This window comes from Salmo trutta, chromosome 10 (assembly GCF_901001165.1).
Source record: "Salmo trutta chromosome 10, fSalTru1.1, whole genome shotgun sequence".
Taxonomy (NCBI): domain Eukaryota; kingdom Metazoa; phylum Chordata; class Actinopteri; order Salmoniformes; family Salmonidae; genus Salmo; species Salmo trutta.
Window position 1 is genome coordinate 13,377,198 of NC_042966.1, and position 26,933 is coordinate 13,404,130.

Here is a 26,933-nt window from a genome sequence, read left to right on the forward strand (position 1 = left end):
ACTGTGCAGTGGAGCTTGGTAGGAGAAGCTATAGGAGGACGGCTCATTGGAATAGCTGGAATGGACCAACGTCAAACATGTCGCAGGCAATGTATTAGAAGAAAGCACCATGTTTTCACTGTTAAGGGTCAATTCCACATGGTACAGATCGGGAGGACCTTAGGAACGTTCCTGTTGTTGAATTGTGCTTCTAGCCTTAACGGTTCTACCACTGTCATCCAAAAGCACCTCAAATTTAGGTCAGGCTTCATTTTGGGCCTTGTGCTATGACCTTTCTGGATGTCAATATATTACCCCAAAAACATTAGAGACAGCTGCTCTTCACATATGTGGCTCTTTATATGCCCCCCAAACATAATCTGGAAATATATAAAATTCAGATTATACATGGATACATAGCACTACCTAAATGGAACTTGTAAGTCTTCCAAAAAGGGCAAAAAAACAGGGATAAAAACCTGGTTTTCTATTATGTACGGCAGTTCATGTGGGGTGCCTAATCACACATATGAAATTTTGGAAAGATGTGACCTTTTTAACCCTTCGAAACAGCCCCATGACCCCAATTTAGGATTGCACAGATCGGGAGGACCTTAGGAATGTTCCTGTGGTTGAATTGTGTTTCTAGCCTCAACGGTTCTGCCGCTGTCACCCAAAAGCACCTAAAATTTAGATCAGACTTCACTTTGGGCCTACTTTTTTGCACGACTGCTGCGGTCAGACCGAGCGAGCTACGGTCAAGTAGGGCATCTCCTTGAATTTGGCATGGCCTAGAGACTAGGTTGATGTAGAGGTACAGGTGACCCTGAACACGTGACAAAAGGAATTTTGAAAATTGCCTGCACAGAAGCAGAGTTAGAGCATAACCTGTAAACTCATGTTATCCTTAGGGAGAAACTCGGATGTGTCAGACTACATGAACTGGCGCGCGCAGCTAGAATAACTCTGTGGCTTATCCACCCCAACCACCCCCTGATGAGCCCATCGAAAACGGAGTGTCTCTGTGTGACCCAGAGGCCGCAATATGTTTAAAGCATCATTAAATCACTACTAGTCAGGCTTCATTCCGGTCCTACTACTTGCACGGTCGCCGTGGTCAGACCGAGCGAGCTACTGTCAAGTGGGGCATCTCTTTGAACTCGACACGGCCTAGAGACTAGGTTGATGCCATTTGTTTCCCTTTCTGTGATGGTTTAAGCCTGCACATTCTGGGATTTCAGCCTTATTTGATGGTGAAGTTCATACTTCCCCTTTAGGATATGAAGGGGACCATTCAATCTTTTCATGTTGATATCTGTAGAGGTACAGGTGACCCTGAACAGGTGGCAAAAGGAATTTTGAAAATTGCCTGCACAGAAGCAGAGTTGGAGCTTAACCTGTAAACCCATGTTATCCTTAGGGAGAAACTCAGATGTGTCAGACTACATGTACCGGCTACATGTCAGGCGTCATTCCAGGCCTACTATTTGCACGGTCGCTGCGGTCAGACCAAGTGAGCTACGGTCAAGTGGGGCATCTCCTTGAACTCGGCACGGCCTAGAGACTATGGTGATGCCATTTGCCAACACGTTCAGTGTTGATTTCAGCATGTTAATTTGGTGTTGGTTCATCACTGTTTAAACTTATTGGAAATGGACAATAAGTCAGCCATCAAGTCAGCCATCCATCAGTCAATAAGATATCATACTGACACCAAACTGATACATACTGACACCAAACCCACTTTGTCCAACTCGTTTAGAAGCCAACTATCACATATTTCAGAGCTGGTTCTTTGATGGTTTGAACGCAGGTAACTATTGCAGGCTCTGTGTGTCTGTAAGCCCCACGCTGTGTCACTCCATATTGTCTGTGTGTGTGTGTGTGTGTGTGTGTGTGTGTTTGTGTGTGTGTGTGTGTGTGTGTGTGTGTGTGTGTGTGTGTGTGTGTGTGTGTGTGTGTGTGTGTGTGTGTGTGTGTGTGTGTGTGTGTGTGTGAGTACAAAAAAAACACACAAAATCACAGAAATCACATAGAGCTCTGAAACCTGCCTCAACTGGATCAATAACTTTAAAAAAAAGAAAAAAAGTTTGACCATCACGAAATGGACATTGTACGATTTCTTGTAAAGTACGATCGTTAAATATCTGATTCTATTTTTCCTTACACCGTAGGTTTATGTACTTTGATGTGAAGTGGTCAAACTAGCGCTGAATTACCGTTTCTGACCTTTAATCCCACAAAATGTGCATTAACTCAAAGAGCGTTGTGGCCTCGATGCCATCTTGTTTCTGGGCTAAAAGTACATTTGACCACCCCTGTGCTCACCGAGTTTCGTCTTCGAAGTCTGTTCCATTTCCGAGAAACGGCCATGTCCATTTGGTGATGTCCATTTGCCATATTACAGCCAGTCGCCATCTGGTGGAATTTTCCAGAACAACAGGAAAAAGTAAAAAATGTTATATCGCGGAAACGATGTGTCCTGGAAACTTTATTTGATGACTTCCCGGAAGACCGGGCCCTGGGGGATGACCTGTGGCCATCGGCCTATTTTAATAACACCCGAGGATTTCTAGTAAGGGACCGTCCATTTGCCATATGGAGATCCTCATCAACCATAAGGGAAATGCCACAAGCGTCCCTTATGTAGGGTATGGATGTCCCAAGGATGGTTAGGGTAAGGGTAGCAGTTAAAGTTAGTGTTTACGGTAGGGATGTCCCACTGACTGTTTCCACAGACCCTCCTAATGAATAGGCAGCTCCGCATTAAACATTAATGGATTTCGTGCGAGCATTAATAATAGCCTGCGTCCCGGTTGTGACTAGGAGTACAGCTACGACATGAAGTGACTTTTCGTAGCTGGTTAGGAGAGCATTTTAGCTAACCCTAACCCTTTACCTAACCTTAACCTAATTATCCTATCCTGCTACATTCATTTTCCTAACTTGTTACGATAACTGGGAACTCTCAAAAATATGAAGTCAAATCATGATGTCAGTGATCTTCGGGTCGGAATGTCGTAAGCACTAGAAAGAGGCCAGAATTCCCGAGTTGGAATTCCGAGTTGGATGACTGTTCAAATCGATTTTTCCCAGTCAGCGCTTGTTTTTTTCCGAATTCCCAGTTGTTTTGAACACAGAAAAAGCAATAAAACCTACCATTCATTTTTCCCATAGAGTTTTTTAGAAACACTTCAAATGTGTGTAACGTGTAGGCTTACCCTAAAGTGACGTTTTGATAACCGTGTAAATCTCTCTAGGACAAGGTGACTTATCAATATATTCGCCTGTATTTACCCCCCAAAAATGAAATGCTAATTGGCTGCTAATGTGGCTATCATAAAGAACTACAAATGCCATGATGATCTGGAGAAGACTGCTGAATCGAGGCAAAGGTAAGAATCTCTGTATTAACGATCTAATTTTAGCTAAATGTAGTAAAGAATAATTGGCTACATTTCTTTAAATGGACTGAACTGTCTTGTGCAGGTTTTAAATTGATTAAACCTGTTAGCAAAGGTGTCAGCTAGAGATGACGTGCAGTAGCTTGCAGGGATTTGTAGTCTTGTGTGAAGTCGATGCTAATTAGCATTTTCGAATCTGAGTGTATATAGAGCCGATTATATTGATAAGTAACCTTGTCCGAGAGAAATATACATGGTTATCAAAACGTTACACCAGGGTTAGCCTATACGAAACACAGCCCTTGTTTTAAGTGTTTCTAAAGTGGAAAAACAATTGGAACCATTTTCCTGTTTGACAGCTAATTTTATGGGTATTGTGACACCTCCACTGTGGGGCTCCTACCACCTAGTCATAAAATAAGCGCAGCTCTCTGAGCTCTCTCTCCAGGGACTGAAGCTTTCATCGTTTCTTATATATGCACAAGCCAAATAGATGCTCAGTCAGAGCTTCATAATAAAACACAGAGCCAACCTAGTTACAAAAAATTACAATATAAAATTGTGTAGCCTACATTGTGTACATTTTCACTTTTGGAATGACAACGTATTTTGTAGGATTTTAATCCGTCCAAGGATCGGTGACGTTTGTCTTATTTTCCCTGTCCTGCATTTACATACTGCGCCTTGCAGAACGAATCTTTTGGATGAGTGCCTGGTCATTGAGATACAAGCTGCATACATCACTGCATAACTCGAAGCAAATACAGACATTCAGGATTTGACATTGAAACATTTTAAGTTTGGATATTTAATTGAGGTTCATGTTCAGAAATCTTCGACGGACTGGTTGTCACCAGAGAGCACCAAAAGGATGGGATATGGAAACAAAACCCTGAAAGAATGCACGGTCTTGCTTTGCGTCGCCACCATCCTGCTTTTAGCGGAGAGCAGAAGAGTGAAGCAACCTAGATGCCCCGCATCTTGTACGTGCACCAAAGATAATGCATTGTGTGAAAATATAAGATCGGTCCCTCACAGCTTTCCACCTGATGTCTTTTCCTTGTAAGTGCTTGGAATTAAATATTGTAAATTATTTAAATAATAATATTGGTAATGGCATTATGATGGGGATATCGTATGATCTCTCTTTGTCGAGTATTAGGAACATGTTGAATGGAATAAATAACACCACAAATAAAGCGGTAATTGAAATAATGTAGGGCTACAAACAAATTAAATGGTTGATATCTTATCAATAACATGAATCTTTTGTACCATGTTTCTATTCAGATCTTTTCTCAAATCAGGATTCACCGAAATCACTGGAGGAAGCTTCTTACACTCTCCAGCGCTACATCTTCTGTGAGTTTGACGTTACTAAACGATGTTTTATAATATACGTTGACATGATGGTCCATGTGCAATAACAAAGCACAGCTCTGCTCCTTCAGAGGAAGAGCAGGATTATGTAATAACACACAACATGAACTCAGTGGGGCGTACGATACTGGCTGCTTAGCTGAAATAAAAACTGCTCAATGAAATGAAACCAAAAAACTTTTCTCGGAATACTGTTAGTCCACTGCAGTAAATCGATTGTCTGAGGACCCACCCATATCTCACCATGATAGGCTACTGTGTGAAAACGTTTCAGGAAAACATGCATCTTGGCATGGTGGTTTCCCTCATGCCTAATGATGCAAAATGAGTTTGTGGGCAATATTAATAATACTGAATAGGCTATGTTATGACAATATGTTATTGTTATAGGCTTGTGAAACAGAGTTGTTTTTGAAACTCAGATTAAGAAAACATTACAAGTGTGAACAGAAGGATTAGTCTACGTGAAAATGAAGTGGTTCACATTTTTTTTGCAGTGGGTTGCTTGGAAACTCAACCATAATGTGAATTATTTATATTCAAGTGTGAGTAAAAGCAAAAATGTTATTGAAATGATGGAATGTAAACTAATTTCTTAACAGCCTATTCACTGCCAACACATTTGACTCAATTGATGAGGACGCATTCCTAGGTCTACCGCATCTGGAGTACCTGTGAGTTGTACTCTCTCTAATGGATAAGATCCTCAAATGCATCATATGATGATCTCAAAATATGTTATTAAATGTTAACTCATTCACAGGTTTATCGAAAACAACAAAATTGCATCAATATCAAAATATGCATTCCGGGGCCTAAAAGCAGTTATACACCTGTAAGTATAAGAATGTCCTTTTTTACTTAATTACAATCCGAAATCATGGAAAATGTGTTAGAACAATGGCCTTGTGTCATTTGCATATTGTGTTAACCATACTTGAAAAATGTTTGAGTCACAAGCTAGTCTCAAGGTCTGAGTCTCAAGTTGAGTCCCAAGTAGAAAGTCTCAAATCAAGTTTAAAAAAATATATATCTATACATGCAAAGACTTGTTCAAATACAAATATTTGTCAATTGAGGCTACCAGACAGCCTTATCATTATTTTGTCTACAACACATTTTGATGATTTAATAATTGCTTTTAACAACATATTCCAAATGCAAGCTTCATAAGTAAATTATGAATTTCAAGCAATATTGATCAAAAGAACAGTAGGCCTATGCTAGTAAATGTTGCTTGAAGCCACATTGCGGGTGAGATTGCAAAGTAAACAGTTAGCCTAATATTTTTGATCACCAAACAATTTTTAGAGCTGCATATGGCAATCCTCAACCCCTACAATTTGAAGCACCCGATCCTATAGCTGTACAGCAAATCATAGGTTCTCAAACTTTTTGACCCGCAAGCTTTGAAACGCTCATTTTTAGAGGTTGCGGATCAAAGAGTTTGGGAACCTATGAACTAGCAAACATATTGCTGATATGCTGTACAGCTATAGGATCGGGTGCGGCGCAAACGTCAAGTTTTCTAGGGAGAGGATTGCCATACATGCAGTTCCAAAAATTGTTTGGTGATCACGTACAAGCACGCGCACACAGGTCGAACAAGCGCGCACACTGCGCGAATGTTGCCTGTCGTTACATCCGTACACGGTGATGCATTTTTTAAACGCAATATAAAGAAATAAACAAGGTTTTCCACCAGCATTTTGAGCTGAACGTCATTCATGTTTGCAATGTCACCGCCTACCTGTCGCCTATGCAGCGGAGGTTGAGGATCAGTTGGAAAGCATGGTCTTTCTGTAGCCTTTTTGTTCCTCACAAATATCGTAATTTATTTAATATGCTACATCTTCATCCTATAAGTATTGAAGGCAGTGCTAGGTTACAGTTATCTTTAGACATATTGCCAGTACCCACCACTGAGGAATATAATTCACCCACCCAAGGCCTATCATCTGAAATATGAAAATGATCAATTAAATCACCAGGTAGCCTATTGTTCTGGCAATGATGCGTCCGTTGCAGATTGCTAAACTGTATTTTATATGGATAATATAAACGCAGGCTACTCAGATTTTTGACAAGCAAAACCAGAAAAAATGAAACAAGTGCTTTATGGTCACTAATCGGGAAATGTGCGCCCGCCTTTGCTCCCCAATGCTGATGTCTGGTCATTGGTCAAAAGGCTGCATGGAGAGTAAGTGTGCCACAAAATGAATGACAAAACATTACACAACCTGGCCATATAATTTCAAGTCATCAGTCTCAAGTCAAAGTTGAGTCCCACGTCTTGAGTTTCCAAATCCAGTCTCAAGTCATCAAATTTGTGACTTGAGTCAGACTCAAGTCAAAGTCATTTGACTCTAGTCCGCACCTCTGTTGCTTTTCCCGTGGTGCATAGCATTATCAAAACCATTGTTCACTGAGGCCTCCTATAGGTACATTCAAATATTAAGCAAATGTACCTCAGTTGTGCCCAATATATTATTGTGAAAACTGCATACGATGCAAATCCCATTCCAGTGATATTAAGCAAGGTTAGCCTCCCTCACTTCTGCCATATCAAGTTGCCAAAGGACACTGTGGTGGGTCTATGTAAACTTGGTGACCTCGCTGACTGGGAATACTTCCAGTTTTCATATCAGAATATTTGCTCATAGGGGAGACCGGGAATGGTTGTAACACTTTATTATATATGTACATCAAACTGCAAATGCATGGTGTTGTCTTAAATACAAGGAGTGAAGTGTTACATTCTACCCCATGATATGGGTTAGTTGTAAAAGTGCTTGGGGTGAATTGTAACAGATTGAAAAAGTGCATAAATCATGACATGAATGACTTTATTTAGACCATGAGAGCAACATTGCCATGTTTAACATTTTGTTTGGCAGAAATAATAATAAAATGTTCATTTTTGTTATATTTTATTCAACTAGGCAAGTTATTTAACCCTCCACTAAATGGTCTTTCTCAACCAAACAACAACTAGGCTAAACTAAACACCTGAACATTTCTGGTGTGTGTGTGTGTGATTGAATGTTGGACATTTAATCAGACACTTAAGCAGAGTCACAGTTGCAACAGTGGTACAGGCTTGGTGCCTCCATAATTTGCATTCCTAGCACTGCAACCAGACCTCCTTGGACTTGGAATGGTTAAAGTGCTCCATGCACACAATGCAGAAGTTTTCCTCATTGGAGGAATCTGAATCTTCTGGTTCAATCTGCTTTATTTTGTATTTTTTTCTGAAGCTGGACAGTTTTTGTTGTTGTTCGGTATGGTTTGTTTTGGCTTGCTTCTTTCGATCAGTTTTTTTTAGGGAGAGCAACATTTGTTTTGCCTTCTGAGTGCTTGAATGGGTGTACATCAACTGGGTTGAAATCAGAAGAGTAATCAGGCGTTTCCACCTGGCCTAGAGAGTTGGCCCGGAAGGTAGTTTGAAAGGTGGCCTGGAAGGCAGCTGGAGAGGTGGCCTGGAAGGCAGTTGGAGAGGTGGCCTGGAAGGCAGCTGGAGAGGTGGCCTGGAAGGCAGCTGGAGAGGTGGCCTGGAAGGCAGCTGGAGAGGTGGCCTGGAAGGCAGCTGGAGAGGTGGCCTGGAAGGCAGCTGGAGAGGTGGCCTGGAAGGCAGCTGGAGAGGTGGCCTGGGAGGCAGCTGGAGAGGTGGCCTGGAAGGCAGCTGGAGAGGTGGCCTGGAAGGCAGCTGGAGAGGTGGCCTGGAAGGCAGCTGGAGAGGTGGCCTGGGAGGCAGCTGGAGAGGTGGCCTGGGAGGCAGCTGGAGAGGTGACCTGGAAGGCAGCTGGAGAGGTGGCCTGGAAGGCAGCTGGAGAGGTGGCCTGGAAGGCAGCTGGAGAGGTGGCCTGGAAGGCAGCTGGAGAGGTGGCCTGGAAGGCAGCTGGAGAGGTGGCCTGGAAGGCAGCTGGAGAGGTGGCCTGGAAGGCAGCTGGAGAGGTGGCCTGGAAGGCAGCTGGAGAGGTGGCCTGGAAGGCAGCTCGAGAGGTGGCCTGGGAGGCAGCTGGAGAGTTGGTATGGATAGCAGTGGGCACAGTGGGCATAAATCAGCTGCCCTCAAGAGATACTCTGACAACTTCTGCTCCTGCTTGTCAATGAAGACCCTGTTTCCACTACGGTAGCCTACAAGCTCTCTCGACCCCTTCTCCAGTGGTTTCTTTCTCTCTTTGCAGAATCTGCACAGCATCACATGACATATGCCATACAACTTTGCAACTGATCTGATTGATTTCCCCTGCTCTGTTACTTCATTTTACGTTATTTTCATAGTGTGGAGAGGTACTCCCCATGTCTGTCTTTCTTTTCCATGAACTAGGCATGCTGAAAGTAAAAGAAAATATGTACCAAAAACATCCAGTTTTAGTCGGGGTTAATTGTAACAACAACTACAACTAACCCTGACCCATGCGGCCATTAGCTAGCTTCCATTTTAGCTAAATGTTAAAACTTTACCATTGCTAAGTTGCATCAAATATCTCTACACAGGCTGGTTATAAACCTGATATAAGTTTGGTGAATGAAACTACACTTTTATACAATCACAAAAACATATTTGGTCAAAATAATTACTTTCTTACCTCAAAATCTGATTTCTGTCAATAGAATCTGCAGAGTTTATCACAGTGACTTGCTTTTTCACATGAGGATTCAGGACTAAACTGAGCATGTGCACAGTGAATCATATGATTCTACCTCGCTCCTGATTGGAGGAATTGCAAGTGTTACAACTGTCCCGTGTTACCACCATCCCCGATCTCCCCTACACTCCTTTCTATAGAAAAAAGACAAACATGAGTGGACATATAAGTTTGCCCAATCATTATTCAAAGAATGTATCGCTTTTCACTATTTTCAGTAGATTGTCTGAGTGTACTGTGTACTCTTGAAAATCGAATTATAACCAATAACGATATGTCCTGGGGGGGCAAAACAAAATATGATATCTGCTCTGTAACCTTAAGCTCTCCTCCTTACTCATACTGTCTGGACTGAAATGACGGTCAGGGCCCATCCAGTGACAGGGGGAAACATAATGCTGAGTTCCAAGAACATCTTTTTTTGAAGTCAGACACAATGTAGGACATTGTGGACATACATTCAGGACATACTGTATTTTGTGGTCTAAAACACAATGTTTTCCTATTTTTTAATCAGGAGCCTGGCCTATAATAACCTGGGTACATTACCCAAAGATGTTTTCAAGGGCATGGATGCTTTGGTTAAAGTGTGAGTATTTTTTCTTTTCTTCACATAACCACGATCTAAAGTGTACTTGTGTAAAACAAAAAAGTTTTCATTTTCATTCAAAATATTCAGGTTTTAATTTATGCTTACTGTGTTGACCTGTTTTACCAGGGATCTGAAAGGGAACAACCTGGAATGTGACTGCAAACTAAAGTGGCTGGTGGAGTGGATCCATACCACCAATGCGATGGTTGATCAGATCCCCTGCAGTGGGCCCCCGCTTTTCCAAGGGAAACTGATCAATGACCTTGTGCCCGAGTCTTTTGACTGCATAACTGCAGGTGATTGGGGCAATTATTTAAAATCAAATCAAATTTTATTTGTCACATGCACCGAATACTTACAGTGAAATGCTTACTTACAAACCCTTAACCAACAATGCAGTTAAGAAAAATACATGTTAAGTAAAAAATAGATAAGTAAAAAATAAGAAATAAAAGTAACAAATAATTAAAGAGCAGCAGTAAAATAACAATAGCGAGGTGATATACAGGAGGTACCGGTTGTCACGACTTCCGCCGAAGTCGGTCCCTCTCCTTGTTCGGGCGGCGTTCGGCAGTCGACGTCACCGATCTTCTAGCCATCGCCTCTCCACCTTTCATTTTCCATTTGTTTTGTCTTGGTTTTCCGCACACCTGGTTCACATTGCCCTCATCTGTCTAAATGTATATTACCCTCTGTTCCCCCCATGTCTGTGTGTGGAATTGTTTGTTTGTTATGTGTGGTTCACATCAGGCTGGTTTGCACCGGGTATGTGTTTCACCCGTGTGTTTTGTTTATTGTACCGTTTGTGTACTTTGGGCGTTATTGCTGTTTTCCTTGGGCATGAATAAAGTGCGCCTGTTATCACCCATCTCTGCTCTCCTGCACCTGACTTACCTTCAACCAGTTGCGCACATCGTGACACCGGTACAGAGTCAATGTGCTCGGGCACCGGTTAGTCGAGGTAATTGAGGTAATATCTACATGTAGGTAGAGTTAAAGTGACTATGCATTGCACACCTTGCAATGTTAATTTCCTTAACCACGGCTGCTTCATGCTATTCAGCAGTGACCATTACACAATAGACTCAAAGACTGTAAAATAATTACAAGTCAGGATAAAGTGAAATTGATAACACTAATACTGTAGAGTATGTACCTAGAGTAGCCTAAAGAACACTAAAAACAGTCACCAAGGAAGAATGCCAGTAATGTTGCCTTCTCTGGTAGTGATGGTAATCCTTATCAACTTCGACTTCAAGTCATCTGCCCTGGGCTCTTTGTTTACATCTGACCCAATCTTCGGGCTACCCAAGAGGAAATGCAGGCGAAAAAGGGCATCCTGGTGGGACTAAGGCGAAGGGAAAACCGGCACCACTTCCCTGTATTCTATTGGCCACTTGATAATAAGATGGAAGACTGATCGCAGATTTGCTGTCAACGGGACTCTCGTAACTGCAATATTCTGTTTTTCTGAAACATGGCTTTCAGACCCCCCACAGCTATCCAACTCGATGGATTCTCCATTCACTGATTGTACAGGACATTGGATTCAGGGAAATCAATAGGGGAGGCGTATGTCTCTTCATCACCAACAATGTATTGTTCACCCGTCTTGGAATTTCCACGATGGTAAAATGCAGACCCTTCTACTTCTCGAGAGAGAGGCAAAATCCCCCTTAGGCAAATCAGATCATGACTCTATACTCATGCTTCCTGTTTACAAACAGAAGCTCAAAGAGGAAGTACCCGTGACTCATTCCGTGGACATTTATTTACAATGGCGGTAGATAAATGATCCCCAAAGCAGAAGCTATACTGCAGGACTGCTTTTCTAGCTCTGACTGGAATATGTTCTGGGACTGCACCGATAGCATCAACGAGCTGGCAACCTCAGTCACCGGCTTCATCAAGAAACGCATTGCAAACGTTTTCCCCACAGTGAAGGTTTGCTGCTTCCCCAATCAAAAGCCCTGGATTAACACTGAGGTAAGTGCTAAAATAAAGGACAGAGCTATTGCACACACAGGGCTACCACAGCCAACCCCGGGCACTATGGCTGACACGAACACGTACAAGAAGTTCCGCTACGACCTCCGCAAAGCCATCAAACAGACAAAAAGACAATATGGGAATCCTATTACACCGGCTCTGACACTCGACGTATGTGGCAGGGGCTACAGTCCATTACAGATTACAAAGGAAGACCTAGCTGTGATCTGCCCAACGATGCCTCTCTACCAGACAAACTCAATACATTTTATGCACGCTTCGATAAAAACAACACCAAGCTATGCATGAGGGCCCCCGCCATCCCATTGGACTGGGTGATCTCGCTCTGAGGCCGACGTGAGTAAAGCTTTTAATCTGGTCAATACTCGCAAGGCCACGAGGCCAGACGGTTCTCATAACATGTGCAGACCAGCTGGCAGGCATCTTCACGGTCATTTTCAACCTCTCCTGATCCCAGTCTGTAATCCCCACGTCTCGAGCTGACCACCATCATTCCTGTTCCCAAGAATTCAAAGGCTACCTGTCTAAATGACAATGGCCCTGTAGCACTCACATCTGTAATCATAAAATGCTTTGAAAGGCTGGTCATGGCACACATCAACTCCATCATCCCAGACACCTTAGTCCAGGTGTCTCCAAAAGGTAGATCGCAAGCTACCAGTAGCTCGTAGCCCACCTACAGTGCATTAGTAATATTCAGACCCCTTGACTTTTTCCACATTGTTACGTTTCAGCCTTGTTCAAAAAATAATTAAATGATTTATGTTTATCATCAATCTACACACAATGCCCCATAATGACAAAGTGAAAACAGGTTTTTCTACATTTTTACATTATTTACTAAAAATAAAAAACAGAAATACATTATTCACGTAAGTATACAGACCCTTTGCTATGAGACTCAAAATTGAGCTCAGGTGCATCCTGATTCCATTGATCATTCTTGTGATGTTTCTACAACTTGATAGAAGTCCATCTGTAGTAAATTAAATTGATTGGATATGATTTGGAAAGGCACACACATGTCTATATAAGGTCCAACAGTTGACAGTGGATGTCAGAGCAAAAACCAAGTCCAGAGGTTGAAGGAATTGTCCGTAGAGCTCCGAGACAGGATTGTGTCGAGGCACAAATCTGGTGAAGGGTACCAAAAAATGTCTGCAGCATTGAAGGTCCCCAAGAACACAGTGGCCTCCATGATTCTCAAATGGAAGAATTTTTTAACCACCAATACTCTTCTTAGAGCTGGCCGCCCTTGCCAAACTGAGCAATAGGGGGAGAAGGGCCTTGGTCAGGGAGGTCACCAAGAACTCGATGGTCACTCTGACAGTGGTCCAGAGTTCCTCTGTAGATATGGGAGAACCTTCCAGAAGGACAACCATCTCTGCAGCACTCCACCAATCAGGCCTTTATGATAGAGCGGCAAGACGGATGCCACTCCTCAAAAAAAGGTACATGACAGCCCGCTTGGAGTTTGCCAAAAGGCACCTAAAGGACTCTCAGACCATGAGAAACTCTGGTCTGATGAACTCTTTGACCTGAATGCCAAGCTTCACGTCTGGAGGAAACCAGGCACCATCCCTACGGTGAAGCATGGTGGTGGCAGCATCATGCTTTGGGGATGTTTTTCAGTGGCAGGGACTGGGAGACTAATCAGGATCGAGGGAAAGATGAACGAAGCAAAGTACAGAGAGATCCTTGATGAAAACCTGCTCCAGAGCTCTCAGGACCTCAGACTGGGGCGAAGGTTCACCTTCCAACAGGACAACGACCCTAAGCACACAGCCAAGACAACGCAGCAGAGGCTTCGGGTCTAGTCTCTGAATGTTCTTGAGTGGCCCAGCCAGAGCCTGGACTTGAACCTGATCGAACATCTCTGGAAAGACCTGAAAATAGCTGTGCTGCGATGCTCCCCATCCAACCTGACAGAGCTTGAGAGGATCTGCAGAGAAGAATGGGAGGAACTCCCCAAATACAGGTGTGCCAAGCTTGTAGTGTCATACCCAAGAAGACTGGAGGCTGTAATTGCTGCCAATTTGCAAACATTTCAAAAAATCATTGTGTATTTATTCCTCGATGTTATTATTTTTCTATTATTTTTCTTTTTCTCTCTGCATTGTTGGGAAGGGCCCGTAAGTAAGCATTTCACTGTTATTTTACAAAGCATGTGACAAATTCAATTTTATGATTTGATTTATGCTTGGTCCAATACAGGGAAAACAAACTTAAAGATACCAAAAACGATTTAGTCTAATCAACGTTGCTAAATATCATGTGGAGGTCCATGGTATTGATTTCTCTGTGTGTGTGTGTGCGCCGTGCGAGCAAGTAGAAAAAACATTTTGACTCACCCTACATGTACACTAGATGAATGTCCAGGGCCAGCTCTAGCCTTTTGGGTACCTTAAACTAGAGTTGGTTGACAAAATCAATGGAGTCCCCCTGGATGTCAGGGCCCTGGGCACGTGCACTGCGTGCCCTTCAGTATTCGGCCACGAATACTACAAGTTTAGATAGTCACGGCAGATTAACTACCAATCTAAAAATTGTTAGCTGGCATGGCTAATTTAGTGTCTTTCAGTGACTGACATACTAAGAGAAAAACTGCTGACGGATGTAAAACGACATGTACAAAATTGCACCTGGTGTATTCTACTATTCTTTACTCTCAATAGTAATTTGAGACCCTGACGGAGTTCCAAAAAAATGAAAATTAAGCAACCGCTTATTTTGCTTATGCCTGTAGCCGGCCCTGTGAATGCCAATGCCTCCTCCTCTCTTTCATGTTGGCAAAACGGTCTATGACTGTCAGTACATGCACCTTCAAAAAAGATAGCTCAGATGTGCGAGGGCCTTTTGAATTTTGTATTGTGGAGTAACTACAATATTGTTTTTCCATCCTCAGTTTTTTCCTATCACAGCCATTAAACTCTGTAACTGTTTTAAAGTCACCATTGTCCTTATGGTGAAATCCCAGAGCGGTTTCCTTCCTCTCCGGCAACGGAGTTAGGAAGGACTCCTGTATCTTTGTAGTGACTGGGTGTACTGATACACCATTCAAAGTGTAATTAATAACTTCACCATGCTCAAAGGGGTATTCCATTTTTCTTTCACTTTGACATTCGAGTATTTTGAGTAGATTGTTGACAAGAAAATTACAATTTAATCCATTTTAATCTCACTTTGTAACACAAAAAATGTGGAAAAGGTCAGGGGGTGTGAATACTTGCATTCTTGTGTTCAACTTACATCATACTTCTTGTGTTTTTTTATTCCATTTTCTATGATCTATATTATTATTGCTTCATTGTTGGGAAATAGCTCTCAAGTAAGAATTTCACTGTACTGTCTTACACCGGTTTTGCACGTGGCGAATAAACATTGAAACATGAAATCTGTTTTGTATTGCAGAGTTTGCCTCTTATCAGCCACTGATGTTTGAGTCCATTTCAGTGGAGTCCTTTACCTTTGGCATGGATACATTTGTTGTGTTTGCCCAGCCCTTTACTGGAACGTGCAGCTTCCTGGAATGGGATCACGTTGAAACTGTTTTCAGAGCCTATGACAGCATTCAAAGTAAGCAATGTTTGTTTTATATCACTAGATGTCAAAATGATATGCCATGTGTGAATACAGTGTCATACTATATCTTGTGGATCCTAAAATTGATAGTGCATATGTATTTAGTGTTTCTCACAAATATTGACTTCATGTTCCTATGTTCTAATACTTTGTTTTTGGTCCTTGTTTTACAGGTACATCCACTGTGGTATGCAAACCCATGGTGATTGATAATCAGCTGTTCATCTTCGTAGCCCAGCTCTTTGGTGGCTCTCACATTTACAAGCGGGACATCTCAGCCAACAAATTCATCAAAATCCAGGATATTGACATCCTAAAAATCAGGAAACCTAATGACATTGAGACTTTCCTCATAGACGGTGAGTCCTTCTTCGTGATCGCCGACAGCTCCAAGGCCGGTTCTACTACAGTGTACAAGTGGAACGGCTATGGGTTCTACTCTCACCAGTCCCTCCATCTCTGGTACCGTGACACAGACGTGGAGTACCTAGAGATCTCTGGTAAGCCCCATCTGATCCTAGCCAGCAGTTCCCAGAGGCCTGTCGTCTACCAGTGGAGCAAGAGTCTGAAGCAGTTCGACAGGCGCACTGATATCCCCGAAATGGAGGACGTGTTTGCGGTCAAGCACTTCAAGGTGAAGAATGAACTTTTCATCTGCCTGACGCGTTTTATTGGGGACTCCAAGGTGATGAGGTGGGACGGCGCCATGTTCAAAGAGGTACAGACAATGCCTTCGCGGGGCTCCATGGTGTTCCAGCCAGTCTCCATCGGCAACTGGCAGTACGCCATCCTCGGCAGCGACTACTCCCTGACGCAGGTCTATCAGTGGGATTTAAAGAGGGGCCAATTTGTTCACTTCCAGGACCTGAACATCCAGGCACCAAGGGCATTCTCTCTGGTGTCCATTGACAACAGAGAGTTTCTGCTGGCCTCCAGCTTTAGAGGGAAAACTCAGATATACGAGCACCTAATGATTGACCTGAGTAATAATTAATTAATGAAAACAATTAAGGAGTGTGTAGTTGATAAATGCAGTGAACACTGGAGGGGATGACTATACTGTCGGGCTATATGCATGATATAGTCCACTAATAAGAATTCCTGATGAATGCCTTGCTAGAAACATCTACTGTATCCCTTTCTTTCACAGCACTCTCCTCTTTTCTTCCTCGTAGACAAAGCAATTGTTGACTTACTGCAACTAAGCCCTACACTACGGCAATAGCTGTGCTTTAGGTAAAGCAAATAACGAGAATACATTCAAATGTAACTCAAATGTTAAATTTAACATTTAATTGACAAACAATTTGCCAATAAGATGTTTACATTTTTATAATGAGTCAATTAATTTATACAATACCGCATTTTGTATGTAGAGGGGACCACTTCAATCATGTTATATCTTTCATATGGAGCTAGTTTTAGATTTTGAAATTACATTTTGAATTTAACCTAATGTAGGCCAAGATATGTAACTGCAATACTACAAAAAATATGTGTATTCTAATCTGTAGTAAGAGTGTCTTTTGTTTTTAATTTAGCTGTATTTTATGTATAGTAGGCTCGTAATAAACACATTTCATAAAACCATAAATGTGTCATCTTCATGTCCTTGTTTAATAAAACACCACAATTGCATTAGCCTACACTAGTGGCGGCTGGTGGGAGGAGCTATAGGAGGACGGGCTCATTGTAATGCCTGGAATGGAATGATTGGAACAGTATCAAACATATGGAAACCATGTTTGACCCTGTTCCAAAAACTCCATTCCAGCCATTACAATGTGCCCATCCTCCTATAGCTTGAATAAGGTGAAGGTTGAACCGTTCGTTGAACTAGACCTGAATTTAGGGTGACGTTTTGGTTGGCTAACTGGCTTGCCCCTTACCGGTATGTCATTGGCTTGAGCGCAGCTAGAAGGGATCCATCTTTTGTCAAATTAATGTCAAAAGTTTATTTTTTTGTGCATTTTAGCTACCCCTAACTTTTTTCCTAGCCTCAAACTAATTCTCCTAACCTGCTACTAAAAGTCAAATCTGAGGTTAATTTGACAAAAGCTGGATCCCTTCGAGCCATGACCCTGGAGAGCTGCCTGCTGGAGCTGCCCCCCGTGGTTAAAGTAACTATTGCATGCTTCTACAGTGGCCACTAAGGTTACATAATAAACCGGTGTGACAACTCACTCACTCTCTGACATTAAGGGTGTAAAATACATCCAAGGCATGCTCACCTGTTGCAGTTGCATTTTACAATGGGGGATTTGAAGGACAGTAATAGTATAGACGACAGAGTTCTATCGGCCGTTCCCCTTAGACAGGACGACATTAAAGTTGTATTTCACAAAATTGGCGATGACGACGATGAACACACTACTGAGAGGATTAATTTACAAAGTAACAGTCATGATGAGCGGGATAATGAAGAGGCAAGGACAAGAACAGTGGAAAGTAGTGCGAAGCAAAGATTATGTCCTCCCTTGTGTTGTAGAATTGGCGGCGGCGGGGATCCCATCTCAACGGACGCAGGAGACACAGTTGCCAAAGGTAGCCTTCAAGCTAAAACTAGAGAACATTTATATAATTTAGCAAGCTATCTTTAGAGGTCTACCAACGTAACCACTTGAACACACTTGTTTGTGGTTTATTAACACAGTCCATTATATGACTGGATCTGCATCCATCTAGGTAAAGTTGTGTGACCTGAGGTAGATGGGAATGAGAAATTATAACCAGCGGAGTAGCCAATGACGACCTCCGTAGCAGCACATTATGTAACGGACGTAATCGTGGTTCTCTAATTACTATGCTGGTAATAAATATTGCCTCACAAACTCTTTCAGATTAAACTACCTAATAGCCTATATTGCATCATTGTGGCCGCTTCACCCCCACTTTAATCTGTTTGATTATGAATTATTGAATGGTAATCCGTTGAAACATTTTCATCATCCTCAAATTGGATGACGAGGCATTTTCCCACCAGGATTAATTATATTATGTAGCTCAAACCTCTAGGATGGATGGTGGACCCAGTTTTTACACCAGGAAATACCTCGCCATTTATTTAAAAAAATGTAACATGGGTTTCTCACTTATAATTTAAAAGGCAGGGAGGGGTCTCCAACCTTTTCTATCATTTTTTATAACCTTTTCAACTTAAAAAAATTGTAGTAGCTACTTATATATATTTGCATATATAGCTTTCAAATAGGAACATTCTTGTCTTCTCTACCCTGCAACTCTTCCCCGGGTACTTGGTGTAGGCAACAAGTACCCGGGGATAACAACAAGTACCAGGTATAACAACAACTCTGTTATACCTGGTAAGATACACTGAGTGTACAAAACATTAAGAACAACTGCTTTTTCCATGACAGACAGACCAGGTCAATCCAGGTGAAAGCTATGATCCCTTATTGATGTCACTTGTTAAATCCACTTCAAGCTGTGTAGATGAAGGGGAGGAGACAGGTTAAAGCAGCATTTTTAAGCCTTGAGAAAACGGAGAATGTGTGCCTTTCAGAGGGTGAATGCCATTCACTGAATGGGAAAGACAAAAGATTGAAGTGCCTTTGAACGTGGTATGATAAGTAGCTGCCAGGCGCACCGGTTTGAGTATGTCAAGAACTGCAATGCTGCTGGGTTTTTCACACTCAACAGTTTCCCGTGTGTATCAAGAATGGTCCACTACCCAATGGTCATCCAGCCAATTTGACAACTGTGGGAAGCATTTGAGTCAACATGGGCCAGCATTCCTGTGGAACGCTTTCGACACATTGTAGAGTCCATTCCCCGCCGAATTTAGGCTGTTCCAAGGGCAATGTTTTGTACACTCAGTGTAATGGCTAATAAACAGCATTTGGAATGACGGGCGCCATAAAATTATCTTCTGTGTTTTCCCAAATTCTGTTCTCAGTAAAAAAAAAATCCTGGTATGGGACTTCTGTTTTTTACTCTCATATTACACTTTTTCATAGACAAACTACAAAAATTGATGTGCGTTAGAGACCTCTCTAACACCCAGGAAGCTCTCCCATTCACCAGTTCTGCAAGTGTTATAATATCAAAATACGTTCTGTACTCACCAAATATGTTTCACTGATCAACTACAGTGGGGGGGAAAAGTATTTGATACCCAGCTGATTTTGTACGTTTGCCCACTGACAAAGAAAGGATCAGTCTATAATTTTAATGGTAGGTTTATTTCAACAGTGAGAGACAGAATAACAACAAAAATATCCAGAAAAAAGTATGTAAAAAATGTTATAAATTGATTTGCATTTTAATGAGGGAAATAAGTATTTGACCCCCTCTCAATCAGAAAGATTTCTGGCTCCCATGTGTCTTTTATACAGGTAACGAGCTGAGATTAGGAGCACACTCTTAAAGGGAGTGCTCCTAATCTCAGCTTGTTACCTGTATAAAAGACACCTGTCCACAGAAGCAATCAATCAATCAGATTCCAAACTCTCCACCATGGCCAAGACCAAAGAGCTCTCCAAGGATGTCAGGGACAAGATTATAGACCTATACAGGGCTGGAATGGGCTACAAGACCATCGCCAAGCAGCTTAGTGGGAAGGTGACAACATTTGGTGCGATTATTCGCAAATGGAAGAAACAGAAAAGAACTGTCAATATCCCTCAGCCTGGGGCTCCATGCAATATTTCACCTCATGGAGTTGCAATGATCAAGAGAACGGTGAGGAATCAGCCCAGAACTACACGGGAGGATCTTGTCAATGATCTCAAGGCAGCTGGGACCATAGCCACCAAGAACACAATTGGTAACACACTACGCCGTGAAGGACTGAAATCCTGCAGCGCCCGCAAGGTCCCCCCGCTCAAGAATACATATACATGCCCGTCTGAAGTTTGCCAATGAACATCTGAATGACTCAGAGGACAACTGGTGAAAGTGTTGTGGTCAGATGAGACCAAAATGGAGCTCTTTGGCATCAACTCAACTCGCCGTGTTTGGAGGAGGAGGAATGCTGCCTATGACCCCAAGAACACCATCCCCACTGTCAAACATGGAGGTGGAAACATTATGCTTTGGGGGTGTTTTTCTGCTTAAGGGGACAGGACAACTTCACCGCATCAAAGGGACGATGGACGGGGCCATGTACCGTCAAATCTTGGGTAAGAACCTCCTTCCCTCAGCCAGGGCATTGAAAATGGGTCGTGGATGGGTATTCCAGCATGACAATGACCCAAAACACACGGCCAAGGCAACAAAGGAGTGGCTCAAGAAGAAGCACATTAAGGTCCTGGAGTGGCCTAGCCTGTCTCCAGACCTTAATCCCATAGAAAATCTGTGGAGGCAGCTGAAGGTTCGAGTTGCCAAACGTCAGCCTCGAAATCTTAATGACTTGGAGAAGATCTGCAAAGAGGAGTGGGACAAAATCCCTCCTGAGATGTGTGCAAACCTGGTGGCCATCTACAGGAAACATCTGACCTCTGTGATTGCCAACAAAGGTTTTGCCACCAAGTACTAAGTCATGTTTTGCAGGGGGTCAAATACTTATTTCCCTCATTAAAATGCTAATCATTTTATAACATTTTTGACATGCGTTTTCTGGATTTTTTTGTTGTTATTCTGTCTCTCACTGTTCAAATAAACCTACTATTAAAATTATAGACTGATAATTTCTTTGTAAGTGGGCAAACGTACAAAATCAGCAGGGGATCAAATACTTTTCCCCCCCACTGTATCTTCCTTTACTCCCGTTACGGCCAGTACAGTGCCTTCAGAAAGTATTCATACCCCTTGACTTATTACATATTTTGTTGTGTTACAGTCTGAATTCAAAATGGTTTAAATATATGTTTTTCCCCTCACTGTAACGGCTGTCGTAGAGAGGGGACTAAAGCGCAGCGTGTTTATTGCTCATGATGAATATTTATTATAACTCAAAACACTAAAGGAAAAATACCAAAGCGAAAAACGAAAGCGCACAGTTCTGTCAGGTACATAGACTAAACAGAAGACAACTACCCACAAACACAGGTGGGAAAAAAAACCTACTTAAGTATGATCTCCAATTAGAGACAACGAGGACCAGCTGCCTCTAATTGGAGATCATCCCCAAAAACAACAACATAGAAATAGAAAACTAGATCCTAAATATAGATATGCAAAACATAGAAAAACACAAAACACCCCCTGTCACGCCCTGACCTACTCTACCATAGAAAATAACATCTTACTATGGTCAGGACGTGACACTCACACATGTACACACAATACCCCATAATGACTAAATGAAAACATGTTTTTAGACATTTTTGCAAAATGTATTGAAAATGAAATACAGAAATCTCATTTACAAGTATTCACACCCCTGAGTCAATACTTTGTAGAAGCACCTTTGGCAGTAATTACAGCTTTGAGTCTTTCTGGGTACGTCTGTAAGAGCTTTCCACACCAGGATTGTGCAACATTTTCCCATTATTCTTTTCAAAATTCTTCAAGCTTTGTCAAATTGGTTGTTGGTGATTGTTAGACAACCATTTTCAGGTCAAGTAGATTTAATCAAAACGGAAACTCGTCCACTCGGGAACATTCACTGTCTTCTTGTGTTTTAGGTTATTGTCCTGCTGAAAGGTGAATTCATCTCCCAGTGTCTGGTGGAAAGCAGAAAACCAGGTTTTCCTCCAGGATTTTGCCTGTGCTTAGTTCCATTACAGTTATTTTTTTGTCCTGAAAAACTCTGCAGTCCTTAACAATTAAAAGCATACCCATAACATGATGCAACCACCACTATGCTTGGAAATATGGAGATTGGTACTCAGTAATGTGTTTGTTGGATTTGCCCCAAACATATATTCAGGTCAAAAAGTGAATAACTTGCCACATTTTTTTGCAATATTACTTTAGAGCCTTGTTGCAGTCAGGATGCATGTTTTGGAATATTTGTATGCTGTACAAGCTTCCTTCTTTTCACTCTGTCAATTAAATTAGTATTGTGGAGTAACTACAATGTTGTTGATCCATCCCCAGTTTTTTCCTATTAAAGCCATTCAACTCTGTAACTGTTTAAAGTCACAATTGGCATCATGGTGAAATCCCTGAGAGGTTTCCTTCCTCTCCAGCGACTGAGAAGGACGCCTCTATCTTTGTTGTGGCTGGGTGTATTGATACACCATCCAAAGTGTAATTAATAACTTCACCATGCTCAAAGGGGTATTCACTGTCTGCTTTTTTATTTTTAGCCATCTACCACTAGGTGCCCTTCTTTGCAAGGCATTGGAAGTCCTCCATGTTTTTATTTTATTTATTTATTTAACCAGGCAAGTCAGATAAGAACAAATTCTTATTTACAATGACAGCCTACCCTGGCCAAACCCAGACGATGCTGGGCCAATTGTGCGCCACCCTATGGGACTCCCAATCACGGCCAGTTGTGATACAGCCTGGATTCAAACCAGGGTTTCTGTAGTGACGCCTCTAGCACTAAGATGCAGTGCCTTAGTCACTAGTGCGCGATGGCACAATAACATCCCGGCCAAACCCTCCCCTAGCCCAGATGACGCTGGGCCAATTGTGCACCTGGTCACCTGGTCGCGGGCCAGCTAAGACAGAGCCTGGACTCGAACCAGGATCTCTAGTGGCACAGCTAGCACTACGGTGCAGTGCCTTAGACCACTGCACCGCTCAGTAGGCCTCAAAACATCTCAATTTAATAAATGTTAAATTCAGGCTGGAACACAACAAAATGTGGAAAAAGTCAAGGGGTGTGAATCATTTCTGAAGGCACTGTATGTATGTAATTCCAAAAAAGGTCTAAATAAATATGTACAAGTAACCGAAAAAAATGCATATGTAATTCACATATTACTGCCACTGTCACGCCCTGACCTGAGAGAGTCGTTTTTCTCTGTTTGGTTAGGTAGGGGTGTGACATGGGGTGGGCATTCTATGTGTTGTATGTCTATGTTGCTTTTTCTTTATTGGCCGAGTATGGTTTCCAATCAGAGGCAGCTGTCATTCGTTGTCTCTGATTGGGAATCATACTTAGGCAGCCTTTTCCCCACCTGTAGTTGTGGGTAATTATTCTTTCTGTGAGTGTTTTGTGTGCGCATCAGTTGCGGCACGTTCATTTCTGTTTATCCTGTTTTATCCTGTTTATTGTTTTGTTCGGTTTCACGTAAAATAAAGGATGTGGAATTACCGGCACGCTGCGCCTTGGCTTATTTATGACAGGGAGTTTGAGGACAGTGAACGTGACAGCCACGCACACGTCGGAGGTCTACAACAGCTCAATACATTGGTGGTGCCGAAGTGGCATTTTTTTCGGTTGCTTGTACATTTATATTTATACTTTTTTTGGATGTCCATACTGGCTGTAACGGGAGTAAATGAGATAGTCCATATTTGGTGAGTAACGAACGTTTTTATAACGCTTGCAGAGCTGGTGAATGGGAGATTGAATCTGAGCTTCCTGGGCGTTAGAGAGGTCTCTCAGACAGAGATACTGGGGCAACTGAACTGGTTACATACAAATAGCCAGCTATTTGACAGAGGAAATATTGCTGGAAATAAATTGTCAGACTGTGTTACATTTGACTTTTTAAGACAAAAGTGCCTAACCAGGGATATTGTCAACGTGGATTTGATTGGATAGTAGCCGGGAGCTTTATGTTTATGACCGTTTGTGATGGAACACATGAACAAAAATGAATGTACTTTCGAAATAGATTGGCCGAGCTATTGATACAGTAGGTGCGCTGTGAGCTACTGGTAGCTTGCAATCTACCTGTTGGAGACCCATGATTTAAGGTATGATTACAAAATGGGAAAGAATGAGCACCCACAGGGTGTAAATCAAACTCACAAGGAAGTCTAACAATGGTGTTGTCTGTTGTCAGATGAGTAATGCTCTTCTGCGTCCTTCCACACTGTTTTCCATATATCTAGTCAGTACAAGCTAAAATGGCCCCTTATACTTCCTGTTCAATTTGAGTCTCCCTCCATTTAGGGGACATTGGTTCATTGCCCTCTTTCTATGTTGGCAATAAACATGAGTGATCAGTAGGTACAGTGTGTGACAGGCCAACTCCCAGGTAGATATATCTAATATTCAACACCTCAAATCACCCTGCAGCTTTCAATATGTCTAAAAGCTGCTAGTAACTAAGCTTTAGCAGGGACTCTTTTCAATGAAGTGGCTTTTGATATCACATTTGAATACTGTACCTCTTCCCCATCCCATCTCAGACAAACACATATTAAATTACTTCCCTCTTAGTAGGTTAATGTTCAGTTCCATTCAAGCTATTTTAACCAGTTCATGTGTCCTTCTCCCTCTGTCCTCAGAGAATAAACATTGTCCAGGACTGGGCCTGTTTTATGGCCTGCTGGCAACAGTATTCTTCTCCATTATAGCTCTTCTGGTGAAGACAATAGAGGGAGTCCATGCTGTAGAAATCAGTGCCATTCGCTGCTTCTTCCAGATGCTGTTTGTGATGCCTATGCTTATCTATTACAAGTAAGTTATTACATAACTGTATTTATACTATATTGGACCACTTGACCCTTTGAACCTTGATAATCCCATACAAATATTTAACCTATCAATTTTCTGTTTTTCAGGACTGGCTTCCTTGGACCAAGAGACAAGCGGATCTATTTGGTGATGAGAGGGTTCTTGGGTTCCAACGCCATGATCCTATTGTTCTATGCAGTACAGCAGATGCCCCTGGCTGATGCAACAGTCATCATGTTCAGCAACCCAGTGTTCACCGCCTTGTTAGCCTGGATCTTCCTCAAAGAGAAATGCACAATCTGGGACTGTGTCTTCACTGTGTTCACTCTAGCCGGTGTCATAATGATAGCCAGGCCTCCCTTCATATTTGGTGCTCGTATAGAGGGAGACTACACCAATCATCTCAAGGGAACTATTGCAGCCTTCGGTGGAGCGTTAGGAGCAGCCTGCTCTTTAGTTATACTCAGGAAAATGGGCAAAAGCGTCCACTACTATCTGTCTGTGTGGTACTATGCGGTCATTGGTTTCATTGAGGGTGTCATCACTTTGTTTATACTTGGTGAATGGACCATTCCATTCTGTGGGAGAGACAGGTGGATCCTTTTGCTGATAGCAATCCTGGGTATTGCTGGCCAAACATTCCTCACCAAAGCACTTCAGATTGAGAAGGCCGGCCCTGTGGCCTTGATGAGGACCGTCGACGTGGTCCTGGCCTTTAGTTTCCAGTTCTTTTTTTTCAATCGTAAGCCCACCATGTGGAGTCTCGGTGGGGCATGTTGTGTGGTCGTCAGTACCTGTGGTGTGGCTCTAAGGAAGTGGTACAGCAACACACACCCAAGAAAGAGCCGTGAACCACGCATCAGACAAATATTTGGTTCCAGGAATAAATGAAAGGTTATCAATTAATATGATGTTAATGTTCAGCAGTCAAGAGTGTTATGTAAACCAAAGAAGCAATATTACATCCAAATGTTACTGTGAGGTTTTGAGCACAAAACTGGACATTATGTAGTATTTACATCAACACACTTAGAAAAGAGGGTTCTTTGGTAAGGGTGATGGTTCTATGTGGTACCATAAGGACTCAAAAGAACCATTTGAGCTCTTCAATGGTTCTTTGCAGGTCAGAAAACAGTGCTTTAATCTTTTAGTGATAATTCAAATGTAGGGGGAGGCGGCTCATTCTATTATTTTGGGGCGTGGTTTGCTCACAGCTCTTTTTGTACAGCCGAGAGTGTGTCATTCCAGTTGATATAATTTGTTGTGTTATGTCATTGCATGTTAAATATGACTGGCCAGTAATAGTGTCTTGTGAGAGACTTATATAAGGCCTCGTGTCAACGGTTGACTAAATCTCAATTCTCTCCTCAGGGACCCCCAGCCGGTCCAGAGCTAGCACACCTGATTCAACTTGTAAATGAACACAATAACGCCCATGTCATTTTAAAGATAATATAATATGGCTAACCCTCTTTATAGCACTATAAAGTTTCCATTTAGAACATTACATTTTACATTTACATTACATTTAAGTCATTTAGCAGATGCTCTTATCCAGAGCGACTTACAGAACCTTATGAACATTGTTCTTTATAGAACCTTCAAAAAGGGTTCCGCTATGGTTACAAGCCAAATTACCCTTATTTGGCAGTGGCACTGTATACAGTGCCTTCAGAAAGTATTCATACCCCATGACTTATTCCACATTTTGTTGTGTTACAGCCTGAATTCAAAATCGATACCCCATAATGACAAAGTGAAAATATGTTTTTAGAAATATAAGCAAATTTATTGAAAATCAAATACAGAAATTATTCATTTAACATAAGTATTCACACTCCTTTGCT

At 42.1% G+C, this 26,933-nt stretch overlaps 2 protein-coding genes across 2 annotated transcripts; both read left to right on the top strand.

Annotated features, from left to right (window-relative positions):
• Positions 1–3,942: 3,942 nt before the first annotated feature.
• Positions 3,943–17,193, top strand: lgi1b (leucine-rich, glioma inactivated 1b). Its single transcript, XM_029764474.1, has 8 exons — positions 3,943–4,445; positions 4,674–4,745; positions 5,366–5,437; positions 5,527–5,598; positions 9,933–10,004; positions 10,134–10,303; positions 15,429–15,593; positions 15,773–17,193. Exons 1-8 carry the CDS (start codon positions 4,255–4,257, stop codon positions 16,591–16,593), a joined length of 1,635 nt encoding a protein of 544 aa, XP_029620334.1. The 5' UTR covers positions 3,943–4,254; the 3' UTR covers positions 16,594–17,193.
• A 439-nt stretch (positions 17,194–17,632) lies between these two features.
• LOC115201143 (solute carrier family 35 member G1) lies at positions 17,633–26,387 on the top strand. The gene is made up of 3 exons (XM_029764475.1): positions 17,633–18,143; positions 24,918–25,089; positions 25,194–26,387. Exons 1-3 carry the CDS (start codon positions 17,852–17,854, stop codon positions 25,975–25,977), a joined length of 1,248 nt encoding a protein of 415 aa, XP_029620335.1. The 5' UTR covers positions 17,633–17,851; the 3' UTR covers positions 25,978–26,387.
• The last annotated feature ends 546 nt before the right edge of the window (positions 26,388–26,933 follow it).

Coding starts and splice junctions, on each gene's coding strand:
- lgi1b (XM_029764474.1), top strand. CDS start 4,255: ATGGGATATGGAAACAAAACCCTGAAAGAATGCACGGTCTTGCTTTGC. Junction 10,005..10,133: donor ATGGATGCTTTGGTTAAAGT/GTGAGTATTTTT, acceptor CTGTTTTACCAG/GGATCTGAAAGGGAACAACC. Junction 10,304..15,428: donor TTTTGACTGCATAACTGCAG/GTGATTGGGGCA, acceptor TTTGTATTGCAG/AGTTTGCCTCTTATCAGCCA.
- LOC115201143 (XM_029764475.1), top strand. CDS start 17,852: ATGGGGGATTTGAAGGACAGTAATAGTATAGACGACAGAGTTCTATCG. Junction 18,144..24,917: donor AGGAGACACAGTTGCCAAAG/GTAGCCTTCAAG, acceptor CTCTGTCCTCAG/AGAATAAACATTGTCCAGGA. Junction 25,090..25,193: donor CCTATGCTTATCTATTACAA/GTAAGTTATTAC, acceptor TCTGTTTTTCAG/GACTGGCTTCCTTGGACCAA.